Source organism: Somniosus microcephalus, chromosome 16 (genome assembly GCF_052327205.1).
Source record: "Somniosus microcephalus isolate GS21.2 chromosome 16, FLI_Smic_1.0, whole genome shotgun sequence".
NCBI classification, from domain to species: Eukaryota; Metazoa; Chordata; class Chondrichthyes; order Squaliformes; family Somniosidae; genus Somniosus; species Somniosus microcephalus.
The window spans coordinates 49320953-49334814 of record NC_141002.1 but is presented as its reverse complement, the minus strand read 5'-3'; the positions used below and the strand labels follow the sequence as shown (position 1 = coordinate 49334814).

General features: G+C 42.8%; 1 protein-coding gene across 3 annotated transcripts in view; it reads left to right on the top strand.

Moving 5' to 3' along the window:
- The window catches only part of prdm4 (PR domain containing 4), a 50621-nt gene that overhangs the window by 25491 nt on the left and 11268 nt on the right, over nucleotides 1–13862 (top strand). For all 3 annotated transcript variants that reach the window (XM_086008974.1, XM_086008976.1, XM_086008975.1), the window contains exons 6-8: nucleotides 789–938; nucleotides 4324–4442; nucleotides 5626–5711. In XM_086008974.1, coding sequence (XP_085865100.1) covers nucleotides 789–938; nucleotides 4324–4442; nucleotides 5626–5711 — 355 coding nt within the window. The remainder of the gene's footprint in view (nucleotides 1–788; nucleotides 939–4323; nucleotides 4443–5625; nucleotides 5712–13862) is intronic.

The following is a 13862-nucleotide window of genomic DNA, read 5'->3' as shown; positions in this document are numbered from 1 at the left end:
TTCCAGTCACAAAAACAACCTTCGACCATCACCCTCTGCCTCCTGCCACTAAGCCAATTTTGGATCCAATGTGCCAAATTGCCCTGGATCCCATGGGTTCTTACCTTCTTGACCAGTCTCCCATGCGGGACTATTTCTGTTTGGTGCCTTTTGTTCCAGTATTTACATTGGTGGGGTTGATCTTGTGATGGTTTGTTTGTGTTATTTCAACTTCAAGAAATCTGAAAACCCCAGATTTTTTTGTGTCAGTTTATATAGTTAGTCCAGTAGCCAACACGGTGATGTTCTCTAAGAGTCACAGCCTGTCACCTTCCTTGCATGGCAATCTTGCTTTAAATTTGGATGTGTTTCGTCAACGACAGCAAATGCTTTCGAGTGATACTTAAGCTGCTTTTACATTACGGCCTGGGCCTTAGGAGAGTGAGCTAACTACACCATTCCCCTGCATTTATCTTTGCCGGCTTTATGCAAACCAGCCGCACTGTTGAATCCGCCATTCTGCTCAAGTGCAGACTGGGTGTGACATTTTAACATTGTGATGTGTCACAAGATCCCCACCAGGGAGCAGCCTGTTCACTGGCCCGAGGAGGACCGGTGGCAGTCAGGAAGACCCTGCTTAACAATTGGTCTTTCTGGCCTAAAAAAGTCCTGGTAGGTTTAGCGTGATGGCTGCAAGCTGTATGAGGCCTGGGAGCTGGCAGCCAAAAACCAATGTAAAAGCAGCTTTAATAGCCACTGATGAAAATGTGCACTGTTGATATTCAAGTCTGTCTTTCCTCATCCTTCAGGGTGTACTCTGTGTGACCGAGCTTACCCTGCCGACTGTCCGGAACATGGAGCGATGACTTTCATTCCAGACACACCAGTCAACAGCCGAGCCCGACTGTCGATTCCTAGACAGCTGACCCTCAGGCAGTCCATCACGGGAGAAGATGTTGGTATGCAGGTGGTTTCATTTCATTATATGTTCTATCTATTTATAAAAAGGGAGGAGGTTGTCATCTTAAGGATTCTTTTGAGAAGCTGCTGGAATTCCTGGAACAGACTATGCTGAAAATTCATTGTGTTGGCTTCTGTGGAACAAATTAAACTGTAGTAGATGTGCTATCTTCTGTGTTTTCGATCTTTTCAATGTGATTCTGTCAAGCTGTTGTTTATTTTAATGGGAGTATGATGTATTTTTTTCTTTCCTTTTAATGGAGATTGCACTCCGATCCTCCAAAAGTATAATTTTAAAATGTATTCTCTTCAGCTACCTCCAACATGTTTTTTTATTCGTTCACTGGATGTGGCAAGGCTAGCATTTATTGCCCATCCCTAATTGCCCTTTGAGTGGCATGCTAGGCCATTTCAGAGGGCAGTTAAGAGAAAACCACATTACTGTAGGTCTGGAGTCACATATAGGCCAGACCGGGTAAGGACGGCAGATTTCATTCCCTAAAGGACATTAGTGAACCAGATGGGTTTTTACGACAATCCGGTAGTTTCATGGTCACCATTATTGATACTAGCTTTTTATTCCTGATTTATTTAATTAACTGAATTTAAATTCCCCAGCTGCCGTGGTGGGATTTGAACTCTTGTCACCAGATTATTAGTCCAGGCCTCTGGATTACTAGTCCAGTAACATTACAACTATGCAACTGTTCCCTTGAGATTCCAAATCTAACGGTTTCTCTCTGTAGCATACTCCAAACCAACCACTCCTCGCCTAAACCCAGCTGTTTACATCTTCTCCCTCCAAATCACCCAAACCGACCTGCTCCCTCCTTCCATCCTACTCCATGTTCAGCTGATCCATGCTTTTCCCAGCACCCACTAACCTAGTTGGTGCCTCCTCCTAGCTCTGCATCCCTCTCACCCAGCCAACCTGCACCAACAGAAAAATCTATTAGCAACATTAATAGTGTTTGATCACTGCGATTGTCCCCTAACCAAGTATCTTCACTGAGATTACCCGAGTCGCACTGACTGTGTCTGTTCACTGAGATTACCCGAGTCGCACTGACTGTGTCTGTTCACTGAGATTACCCGAGTCGCACTGACTGTGTCTGTTCACTGAGATTACCCGAGTCGCACTGACTGTGTCTGTTCGCTGAGATTACCCCAGCGCACCGACTGTGTCTGTTCGCTGAGATTACCCCAGTGCACTGACTGTGTCTGTTCACTGAGATTACCCCAGCGCACTGACTGTGTCTGTTCACTAAGATTGCCCGAGTTGCACTGACTGTGTCTATTCACTGAGATTACCCCAGTGCACTGACTGTGTCAGTTCACTGAGATTACCCCAGCGCACTGACTGTGTCTGTTCACTGAGATTACCCGAGTCGCACTGACTGTGTCTGTTCACTGAGATTGCCCGAGTCACACTGACTGTGTCTATTCACTGAGATTACCCCAGCGCACTGACTGTGTCTATTCACTGAGATTACCCGAGTCGCATTGACTGTGTCTGTTCACTGACATTACCCGAGTCGCACTGACTGTGTCTGTTCACTGAGATTACCCGAGTCGCACTGACTGTGTCTGTTCACTGAGATTACCCCAGCGCATTGACTGTGTCTGTTCACTGAGATTACCCGAGTCGCACTGACTGTGTCTGTTCACTGAGATTACCCCAGCGCACTGACTGTGTCTGTTCACTGAGATTGCCCCAGCACATTGACTGTGTCTGTTCACTGAGATTACCCCAGCGCACTGACTGTCTGTTCACTGACATTACCCGAGTCGCACCGACTGTGTCTGTTCACTGAGATTACCCGAGGCGCACTGACTGTGTCTGTTCACTGAGATTTACCGAGTCGCACTGACTGTGTCTGTTCACTGAGATTACCCCAGCGCACTGACTGTGTCTATTCACTGAGATTACCCCAGCGCACCGACTGTGTCTATTCACTGAGATTACCCGAGTCACACTGACTGTGTCTGTTCACTGAGATTACCCGAGTCACACTGACTGTGCCTGTTCACTGAGATTACCCGAGTCGCACTGACTGTGTCTGTTCACTGAGATTACCCGAGTCGCACTGACTGTCTGTTCACTGAGATTACCCAAGTCGCACTGACTGTCTGTTCACGGAGATTACCCGAGTCGCACTGACCGTGTCTGTTCACTGAGATTACCGGAGTCACACTGACTGTGTCTGTTCACTGAAATTACCCCAGTGCACTGACTGTGTCTGTTCACTGAGATTACCCCAGCGCACTGACTGTGTCTGTTCACTGAGATTACCCGAGTCGCACTGACTCTGTCTGTTCACTGATACTACCCCAGCGCACTGACTGTGTCTGTTCACTGAGATTACCCCAGCGCACTGACTGTGTCTGTTCACTGAGATTACCCGAGTCGCACTGACTCTGTCTGTTCACTGATACTACCCCAGCGCACTGACTGTGTCTGTTCACTGAGATTACCCGAGTCGCACTGTCCGTGTCTGTTCACTGAGATTACCCGAGTCGCACCGACTGTGTCTGTTTACTGAAATTACCACAGTGCACTGACTGTGTCTATTCACTGAGATTACCCCAGTGCACTGACTGCGTCTGTTTACTGAGATTACCCGAGTCGCACTGACTGTGTCGATTCACTGAGATTACCCCAGCGCACTGACTGTGTCTGTTCACTGAGATTACCCAAGTCGCACTGACTGTGTCTGTTCACTGAGATTACCCGAGTCGCACTGACTGTGACTGTTCACTGAGATTACCCGAGTCGCACCGACTGTGTCTGTTCACTGAGATTACCCCAGCGCACTGACTGTTTATGTTCACTGAGATTACCTGAGTCACACTGACTGTGTCTATTCATGGAGATTACCCGAGTCGCACTGACTGTGTCTATTCACTGAGATTACCCCAGCGCACTGACTGTGTCTGTTCACTGAGATTACCCGAGTCGCACTGACTGTGTCTGTTCACTGAGATTACCCCAGCGCACTGACTGTGTCTGTTCACTGAGATTGCCCGAGTCTCACTGACTGTATCTATTCATGGAGATTACCCGAGTCGCACTGACTGTGTCTATTCACTGAGATTACCCCAGCGCACTGACTGTCTGTTCACTGAGATTACCCCAGCGCACTGACTGTGTCTGTTCACTGAGATTGCCCGAGTCTCACTGACTGTGTCTATTCATGGAGATTACCCGAGTCGCACTGACTGTGTCTGTTCACTGAGATTACTCCAGCGCACTGACTGTGTCTATTCACTGAGATTACCCGCGTCGCACTGACTGTGTCTATTCACTGAGATTACCCCAGCGCACTGACTGTGTCTGTTCACTGAGATTGCCCCAGCACACTGACTGTGTCTGTTCACTGGCAGGTGTGTGGAGTCAAGAAGCAATTCCTATACGCACGTGTTTTGGCCCCATGATTGGACAACAGATTAACTCGATGGAAATCGCTGATTGGTCAAACAAAAGCAGCACCAATGTCTGGAAGGTTAGTGTGACTGAAATATAGCATAAAATCAACCCTTGTTCTTGATAGTATCTTAAAACGTTAACACTAAAATACAGTAGTGAGTGGAGGGATGCGCATTCACTTTTCTAATACAGTGTTGTCCAATACGTTAGCCACTGGCCACTTGTGGCTGATTGATAATCCAGATGTGGCTAATTGACTTTCCGATTAGTTAATAAAAAGATGAGTAATGGATACTGTCATTAGGCATGTGACCTCAATACTCCTATATGTAAAGCATATGCATGTGTACTTTATCTTGCGCATTAGATCAATTAGCTGGGAAAAAGGGTTGCAGAGATCAGGGAGTGCAAGTTAACCCAACATTGGCTATGCCAAGTCATTGCAGAGCAGTGATTAACAAAGCAAACAGAATGCTGAGGTCTATTGCCAGATTAACAGAATACAAGTCTGAGACAGTCATCTTGAAGCTCTATTGTGCTCTTGTCAGACCAACACCATGAGTACTGCATTAATTTCATGAACCGAGGCACAAGGGAAACAGAAAAGGGCCACAAAGCTAATCCCTAGTACTAGAGGACAGAGATGTGTGGGAAGATTAGAAAAATGTAGTTTCTTCATCCTTGAAAGGAGATGAGTGAGAGTGGACCATATGGAGGTGTATAGGATAATAAGTGGAATAGGAAAGGTTAACCCAGAGCACTGCTTCAAGTTAAAACACAACTGCAGGACAGGGGACTTGGGTATAAACTGGCAAAAAGGAAGATCAAGACTGATGTCAGGAAGCGCTTGACATAAAGAGTGATTAATATCTCGAATAGTCTTCTGGGTACAAAAAATTGTTCACTTAGATGCTGTGATGGGGTGGGGGTTATCATAGGCTTCTTAAGGGGAACATAGACTTCTAGACAAGGATGAGCTGGATGGGCTGAATGGCCTCCTTCATCTGCACTTATCTTTCTGAGTATAGATACTGCAGTGCACTTTGGTGACAAATGGAGCACTGCAATACTGCAGTTTATTTTAGAAATCCGTATTCAACTGATCGGAGTCCGGAATCATATTTTGTAGTTTTTGCGACTCTCCGCCCAGTTTTTTTAAAATTCTGATTCAATTTTATCTTGGTGAAAGACTGCGCAGCTGAGAAATAGCCCCTGAGTGTTCTGCCAGATGGTGTAATTTTGTTCGTTTTTTAATCCAGATATTTCGCAATTATGTTCTGGAGTTCCTAATAGTGACAGCAGATGAGAACATTTGTAACTGGATGATGTTTGTGCACAGAGCTAGGTGAGTCAATTTCCACTAGACCTGTGAAATGTAAGGCAGTGAGCAATGCGGATCGCACCAAGGATAATATCTGACTGTTGGCAGGTTACAGAGTTTGACTATTCCTGCTCATCCCTTTAAAGTGTTTGTTGCTGACATTAGATAAAAAATATGGGAAAATGTTCCATTCTCAACCCTTCTCTGTATATTAGTGCAACCTGGGGATTTTAAAAATTGTCTCGCTCCCTGCGTGGCCTGGGATAACATCCTCAAACTTGACACCTGGGTGATGAGATGTTTATATTCTTTAATATCCTGTCACTGAATACTTTGGAAAAGTGCCAAGGCCAATACTGCAGGTCAGAGCACCACCAAAGCTGGAAAGAGTAAAAGAGAAATAAGGTAAAGCAAGAAGTAGTGATTAGGTGATGCAAAATTTTGGTTTTAAAAACCTTTAGATTCTAGGAGGGAATTAGAAGTTCAGTGGTGTTTAGGGTCTGAAACAGATTGAGTTTGTGTAGGGGAAAGTATACAGTCTACTACTGATAATTCACTCATTTTTACTGCACATATAGTCCGATGTCAATGGTGAGCATAAAAGTCCAATTAATATTGTTCGCCACTAAATCGCCATTGCAGCAATTTCTGGCCCATTAACATAAGAACATAAGATAAGAACATAAGAAATAGGAGCAGGAGTAGGCCAATCGGCCCCTCGAGCCTGCTCCGCCATTCAATAAGATCATGGCTGATCTGATCCTAACCGTCAATCTACTATCACAGAACCATCTCCTGAATCTAACAGAATTAGACACACGAAATAGGAGCAAGATCAGGCTACCTGGGCCCGCTCCGCTACCCACAGGGCCATGTCCGATCCGAACCTAGACTCATGTCCAAATTCCTGCCCGCTCCCCGTAACCCTTAATTCCCTTTACTTCTAGGAAACTGTCTATTTCTGTTTTAAATTTATGTAACGATATAGCTTCTACAGCTTTTTGGGGCAGCATATTCCATGGACCTACCACCCTCTGAGTGAAGTAGTTCCTCCTTGAAATAAAGAATAGATTTGCCTTTCTAATCTAGGCTTTATTAACTTAAAAATCCAGTAGCACATCTTCAACACCCAGTCCCAACTAAAGGCTGGAAAGAACTGAATTTAAGATGGCCACCACAAATCACATGACATCAACTACCAATGAGATTACAGCATATATCCCAAGGCAGGAAACAAACAACCAATCACAATACTTCTTACTAAACATAAAGAATAATCACCACATTCACCCCTCCTTTTAAAATATACTCCAACCTAAATGACCTTTACAATTTATAATTAATTATTTACAACTAAAACTATGCACAGACAAAATAAAACTATTCAACATGACACAATACTAAGTGAGCAACAACAAATAGTAACATTGCACATAAGTATTAAGTATCTCTCAACTAAAACAATATAATATAATATTTCAACAATTTTAAAACATTACTATCAATTTAAAAGTCCATTTTCAATCGGTCGACCGGATATCTTGTTCGTGTCGACCTTCTTAACCTTGGTGAAATTCCTTGCCCTCCCACACCAGGAGACACAGAAGTATCTTCTGCAGGAAGGCTATCCATATCCCGATTTTCAACGGTTTCCGGATTAGAAATCCCATCAGGAGGTAAACTGGGACGGTCATGAACATCCATCGAGGGCTGACTAATAGAAGTATAATTATCTGCAGTCGGATTGGAAATATTCATAGTATCTGTAACAGCATCCACATTATCTGAATCATGACTATTGTTAATATCCTCAGAAGAGGGCTGGCCACCACAAGGAGCCAAGTCTTTAATTGAAACGGTACTTTCTTTCCCATCTTGGAATCAAATATGAGCATATTGGGAATTTGCCTCCAACAGCTCCACCTCCTCCACTAAAGGATCATATTTTGACAATCTAACATGGCGTCGAAGCAGCACAGGTCCCTGCATAGTAAGCCATGAAGGCACCGAATATCCTGTAGTAGATCTCCGCGGATAGTTAAAGAGCCTTTCATGGGGGGTCACATTAGTAGCCGTTGAAAGCAATGATCTAATGGAATGCAGGGCATCAGGCAGTACCATTTCCCACTGTGTATTCTTAAGGTTCCGGGATGTCAAAGCCAACATAACTGCCTTCCAGATCACCCCATTGTATCGTTCGCACTGTCCATTACCCTGGGGATTATACGGGGTAGTTCTGCTAGTAGAAATTCCCCGACTCTGGAGGTATTCCTTCAACTGGGAAGACATAAAAGAACTTCCCTGATCCGAATGGATATATGCAGGCATCCCAAAGATGACAAAAAGTTGAGTCAGACATTTGATAACTGTAGCAGCTGATACATCTGCGCAAGGAAAAGCAAAAGGGAACCTTGAAAACTCATCCACAACAGTAAATATATATCGGTTTTGAGTAGTTGAAGGAAGAGGCCCCTTGAAATCGATGCTCAAACGTTCAAAAGGAGAAGTAGCCTTTATAAGATGAGCTCGTTGAGGCTTAAAGAAATTCGGTTTACACCGAGCACAGATAGAACATGATGAAGTCATCCGCTTGACGTTTTCAACTGAAAAGGGCAAATTCTTACTGCGTACGAAGTGTATCATCCTCGTAACCCCAGGATGGCATAAGGCATTGTGAAGATTAATAAGCGTATCTCCGTGAATCACAGAACAATAAGCCCTCGACAGCGCATCAGCAGCAACATTATCCTTCCCCGGACGATAAACTATATCAAAATGGTAACATGCCAACTCAATCCTCCACCTCATTATTTTATCATTCTTAATCTTTCCAAAATGTTTGACATCAAACATAAAGGACACAGACTTTTGATCAGTTACCAACATAAAATGTCGCCCCGATAAATAATGTCTCCATTTACGCAGTGCTTCTACTATTGCATACGCCTCTTTCTCTATTGAAGAATGCCTTTTTTCGCTATTGTTCAAGGTACGTGAGAAAAAGGCCACAGGTCTTCCATTTTGGTTCAGAGTAGACACAATTGCAAAATCAGAAGCGTCCGTCTCAATCACAAAAGGAACCTGCTCATCAATACAATGCACAACTGCTCCAAGGATATCCTTTTTAAAATTATCAAAACACGTCCTGGCCTCCCATGATAGAGGATATGTCGTAACCCGAATAAGAGGCCGGATCTTCTGTGAAAAATTTGCAATCCAATTAGAATAGTAAGAAAACAGTCCAACAACTCGTTGCAAAGCCTTAGAATTAGTAGGACAAGGTAAATCAATCAATGGTCGCAGACGTTCTGGGTCTGGTTTAATCTTGTTTCCCGAGATAATGTACCCCAGTAGATTTAACTCAGTGGTCGAAAAGGTACACTTCTCTTTATTGAAAGTTAAACCAACTTTTTCCGCAGCTTGAAGGAATCTTTCTAAATTAGAATCATGCTCCACCCTTGATTTGCCACACACCGTGATGTCATCTAAATATGAAAAGGTGTCAGAGAGAGAGTTATCACTTATAAAAGCATCCATTGCCCGTTGAAAACAAGCAACACCATTAGTAACACCAAATGGTATTCGGCAAAACTGATACAGCTTTCCACCAGCCTCAAAGGCCGTATATGGTTGATCCTTCTTAACAATAGGAATCTGATGATAAGCACTCTTTAGGTCAATAGTGCTAAAAACCTTATACTGAGATACTTTATTGATAAGCTCATCAATCTTAGGCAAAGGGTACGCATCTAATTGAGTATACCTATTAATGGTTTGGGAATAGTCTATCACCATTCGTTTCTTATGTCTCTCGTTAGTCGTGACAACTACCTGTGCCCGCCAAGGCGAACAACTAGGTTCAATGATTCCTTCCAATAAGAGACGTTGAACTTCAGAATTAATAAATTCTCTATCTTGACTGCTATACCTTCTTGACTTGGTAGCAATTGGCTTACAATCCGGCATCAAATTGGAAAAAAGTGATAATGGAGAAATGGATAAAGAGGTTAATCCACAAATAGATAAAGGTGGCTTAGTCCCTCCAAATGAAAGACTGAGACTCTCGTGTAACTGAAGCACATCATGACCAATCAAAATATCCGCACAGAGATTAGGCAAAACAGATAGGCGTATATCAGTATACGTATTACCTAGAAGAATCAATTTCACAAGGCAACAACCAGCTACTTGTGAAGTGAGAGTCGTCTGAGCCATACACACCTGATAGGAAACAGGCGAAATTTTCAAATGCTTCTCCTTTGCAAACTGAAGACTTATAAAACTCTCGGTACTGCCCGTATCTATAAGGGCCTTCACTTCCAACCCATTAACTTGGGCCGTAACTATAGCTTTGTTTAGGCCATGAGCAAATGCAGCAGAAATTGATGCAATAAACGCCCTATCTAAAGGCTGAATAGTCACAGAGGAGGTAATTGAACCTGATGATTTACACACACGTGCGTAATGACCTCTCTTGCCGCATTTACTACACACAGCCTCCCGAGCAGGACACTTCAGACGAGGGTGCCGGACGTTCCCACAAAAATAACACTTCTGAATCCTAGAGGCAACAGCCGCTGAAGTAGAAACTGTTTCAGAATCTAGTAAACCACTCCTATTAAGTCCACATAATTCCTTTTCATCCGGAACTGCCGAAACCACAGTCACAGGCTGATTAAAAAGAGCATAAGAATCCGAACTTCTCTGAGCCACATCCAATGTAGAAGCTTGCTCAAAAGCACTCTTAAGATCCAAAGTCTTATTTTCTAACAACCGCTGACGAATTGATCTAGACAGTAATCCATTAATAAAAGCATCCCGTACCGATTCTTCCTTATATTCTTCAGCCGTCACGGCCTTATAATTACCGTTAACACTAAGGCACCGAAGTGCTTGTAAATAAGTATCCAAAGATTCTCCCACCTGCTGCCTACGGGCAGATAGAAGGTGACGTGCAAATACCTCATTCTTTGGTTTAACAAAAATCTTCTCCAATGTAGAAATAGCCATTCGTAAGTTTTACAGTCCAAAATATGCTTATACACATCCGGAGCAATGTAGTTGATCAGCATATTCAGCTTATTTAGAGACTCTTGATCCAACACGCCCAAAAAGTTTTTAAATGTACAATACCAATGTTTCCATTTATCATCCACTCCTGCAGAATTAGGGTCAGCATTGAATCGTTCTGGTTGAAGATATCGCTCCATTCTGACATAAAGTTAATAAATTGAAATAAAGAATAGATTTGCTTTTCTAATCTAGGCTTTATTAACTTAAAAATCCGGTAGCACATCTTCAACACCCAGTCCCAACTAAAGGCTGGAAAGAACTGAATTTAAGATGGCCACCACAAATCACATGACATCAACTACCAATGAGATTACAGCATATATCCGAAGGCAGGAAACAAACAACCAATCACAATACTTCTTACTAAACATAAAGAATAATCACCACACTCCTCATCTCAGTTTTGAAAGAGCAGCCCCTTATTCTAAGACTATGCCCCCTAGTTCTAGTTTCACCCATCATCGGGAACATCCTCCCCGCATCCACCCGATCCAACCCCTTCACAATCTTATATGTTTCAATAAGATCGCCTCTCATTCTTCTGAACTCCAATGAGCAGAGTCCCAATCTACTCAACCTCTCATATGTCCATCTCCTCATATGTCCATCCCCTCATCCCCGGGATTAACCGAGTGAACCTTCTTTGTACTGACTCGAGAGCAAGTATGTCTTTTCTTAAGTATGGACACCAAAACTGTATGCAGTATTCCAGGTGCGGTCTCACCAATACCTTGTACAACTGAAGCAATACCTCCCTATTTTTATATTCTATCCCCCTAGCAATGAAAGCCAACATTCCATTGGCCTTCTTAATCACTTGCTGCACCTGCATACTAACCTTTTGAGTTTCATGCACCAGGACCCCCAGATCCCTTTGTACTTCAGTACTTTCCAGTTTCTTGCCATTAAGATAATAACTTGCTCTACGATTTTTCCTGCCAAAGTGCATAACCTCACACTTTCCAGTAGTGTATTCCATCTGCCAAATCTCTGCCCACTTACTTAGCCTGTCTATGTCCCCTTGCAGGTTTTTTATGTCCTCCTCACTCACTACTTTCCCTCCCATCTTCGTATCATCTGCAAACTTTGATATGTTACACTCGGTCCCCTCCTCCAAATCGTTAATATAGATTGTAAAGAGTTGGGGACCCAGCACTGACCCCTGCGGAACACCACTAGTTACTGATTGCCAGTCTGAGAATGAACCATTCATCCCAACTCTCTGCCTTCTGTTAGATAGCCAATCCTCTATCCATGCCAGAATATTACCCCCAATCCCGTGATTTTTTATCTTAAGCAATAATCTTTCGTGTGGCACCTTGTCAAATGCCTTTTGGAAGTCTAAATACACTACGACCACTGGTTCCCCTTTATCCACCCTATATGTTACTTCCTCAAAGAACTCCAGCAAATTTGTCAAACATGACTTCCCCTTCATAAAACCGTGCTGACTTTGTCCTATTAAATTATGATTATCCAAATGTACTGTTACTGTCTCCTTCATAATGGACTCCAAAATTTTACCTACCACAGATGTTAGGCTAACCGGCCTATAGTTTCCAGCCTTCTGTCTACTGCCCTTTTTAAATAAGGGTGTTACATTAGCAGTTTTCCAGTCTGCCGGGACCTTTGCTGAGTCCAGGGAGTTTTGGAAAATTATTACTAATGCATCCACAATCCCTACCGCCACTTCCCTCAAGACCCTAGGATGTAAGCCATCAGGTCCAGGTGATTTATCCGCCTTGAGTCCCATTATTTTACCGAGTACCACTTCCTTCGTGATTTTGATCGTGTTTAGCTCCTCCCCCCCTATAGCCCCCTGTTTGTCCAGTGTTGGGATATTCTTAGTGTCTTCTACTGTAAAGACTGATACAAAATATTCAGTGTTTTTGCCATCTCCATATTTCCCACCATTAATTTCCCGGTCTCATCCTCTAAGGGACCAACATTTACTTTAGCCACCCTTTTTCTTTTTATATAACTATAAAAACTCTTACTATCTGTTTTTATATTTTTTGCTAATTTACTTTCATAATCTATCTTCCCTTTCTTAATCAATCTTTTTGTTATTTTTTGCTGTCTTTTAAAGTTTTCCCAATCCTCTATCCTCCCACTAGATTTGGCTACCTTATATGCCCTTGTTTTTAGTCGAATACTATCCTTAATTTCTTTACTTAGCCACGGATGGCTGCCTTTTCTTTTACACCCTCCTCAGTGGAATATACTTTTTTTGGAAGTTGTAAAATAACTCCTTAAATGTACACCACTGATCATGTATTGTCTTACCCTTTAATCTATTTTCCCAATCCACTCTACTCAATTCCGCTCTCATACCTTCATAGTCTCCTTTATTCAAGCTTAGCACGCTTGTTTGAGATCCAACCTTCTCACCCTCTAATTGAATATGGAATTCAAACATGTTATGGTCACTCATTCCAAGGGGATCCTTTACTAGGACATTTTTAATTAATCCTGTCTCGTTACACAGGACCAGATCTAAGGTTGCTTGCCCCCTGGTCGGTTCAGTTACATACTGCTCAAGAAACCTAATACACTCAATGAACTCATCCTCAAGGCAGCCCTGCCCAATTTGATTTGTCCAATTAATATGATAGTTAAAATCCCCATAATTATAGATGTTCCCTTATTACAAGCCTCAACTATTTCCTGATTGATACTCCGTCCAACAGAGTTGCAACTGTTCGGAGGCCTATAGACTACGCCCACTAGAGTTTTTTTCCCCTTATTATTCCTTACCTCCACCCAAACTGTTTCATTATCCTGATCTTTTGACCCAATATCATTTCTCTGTATTACAGTGATTCCTTCCTTTATTAACATAGCCACCCCACCTCCCCTTCCTTCCTGCCTGTCTTTCCTGATCGTTAAATAACCTGGTATGTTTAATTCCCAGGCATTGTCACCCTGCAGCCATGTTTCTGTAATGGCCACAAGATCATACCCATATGTAGTTATTTGTGCCATTAACTCGGCTATTTTGTTACGAATGCTACGTGCATTCAGATAGAGAACTTTCAAATATGTTTTGTGACACTTAGTTCCTGCTTTTGCCCTTTTTATTACTTTACCTTTTACTCCATA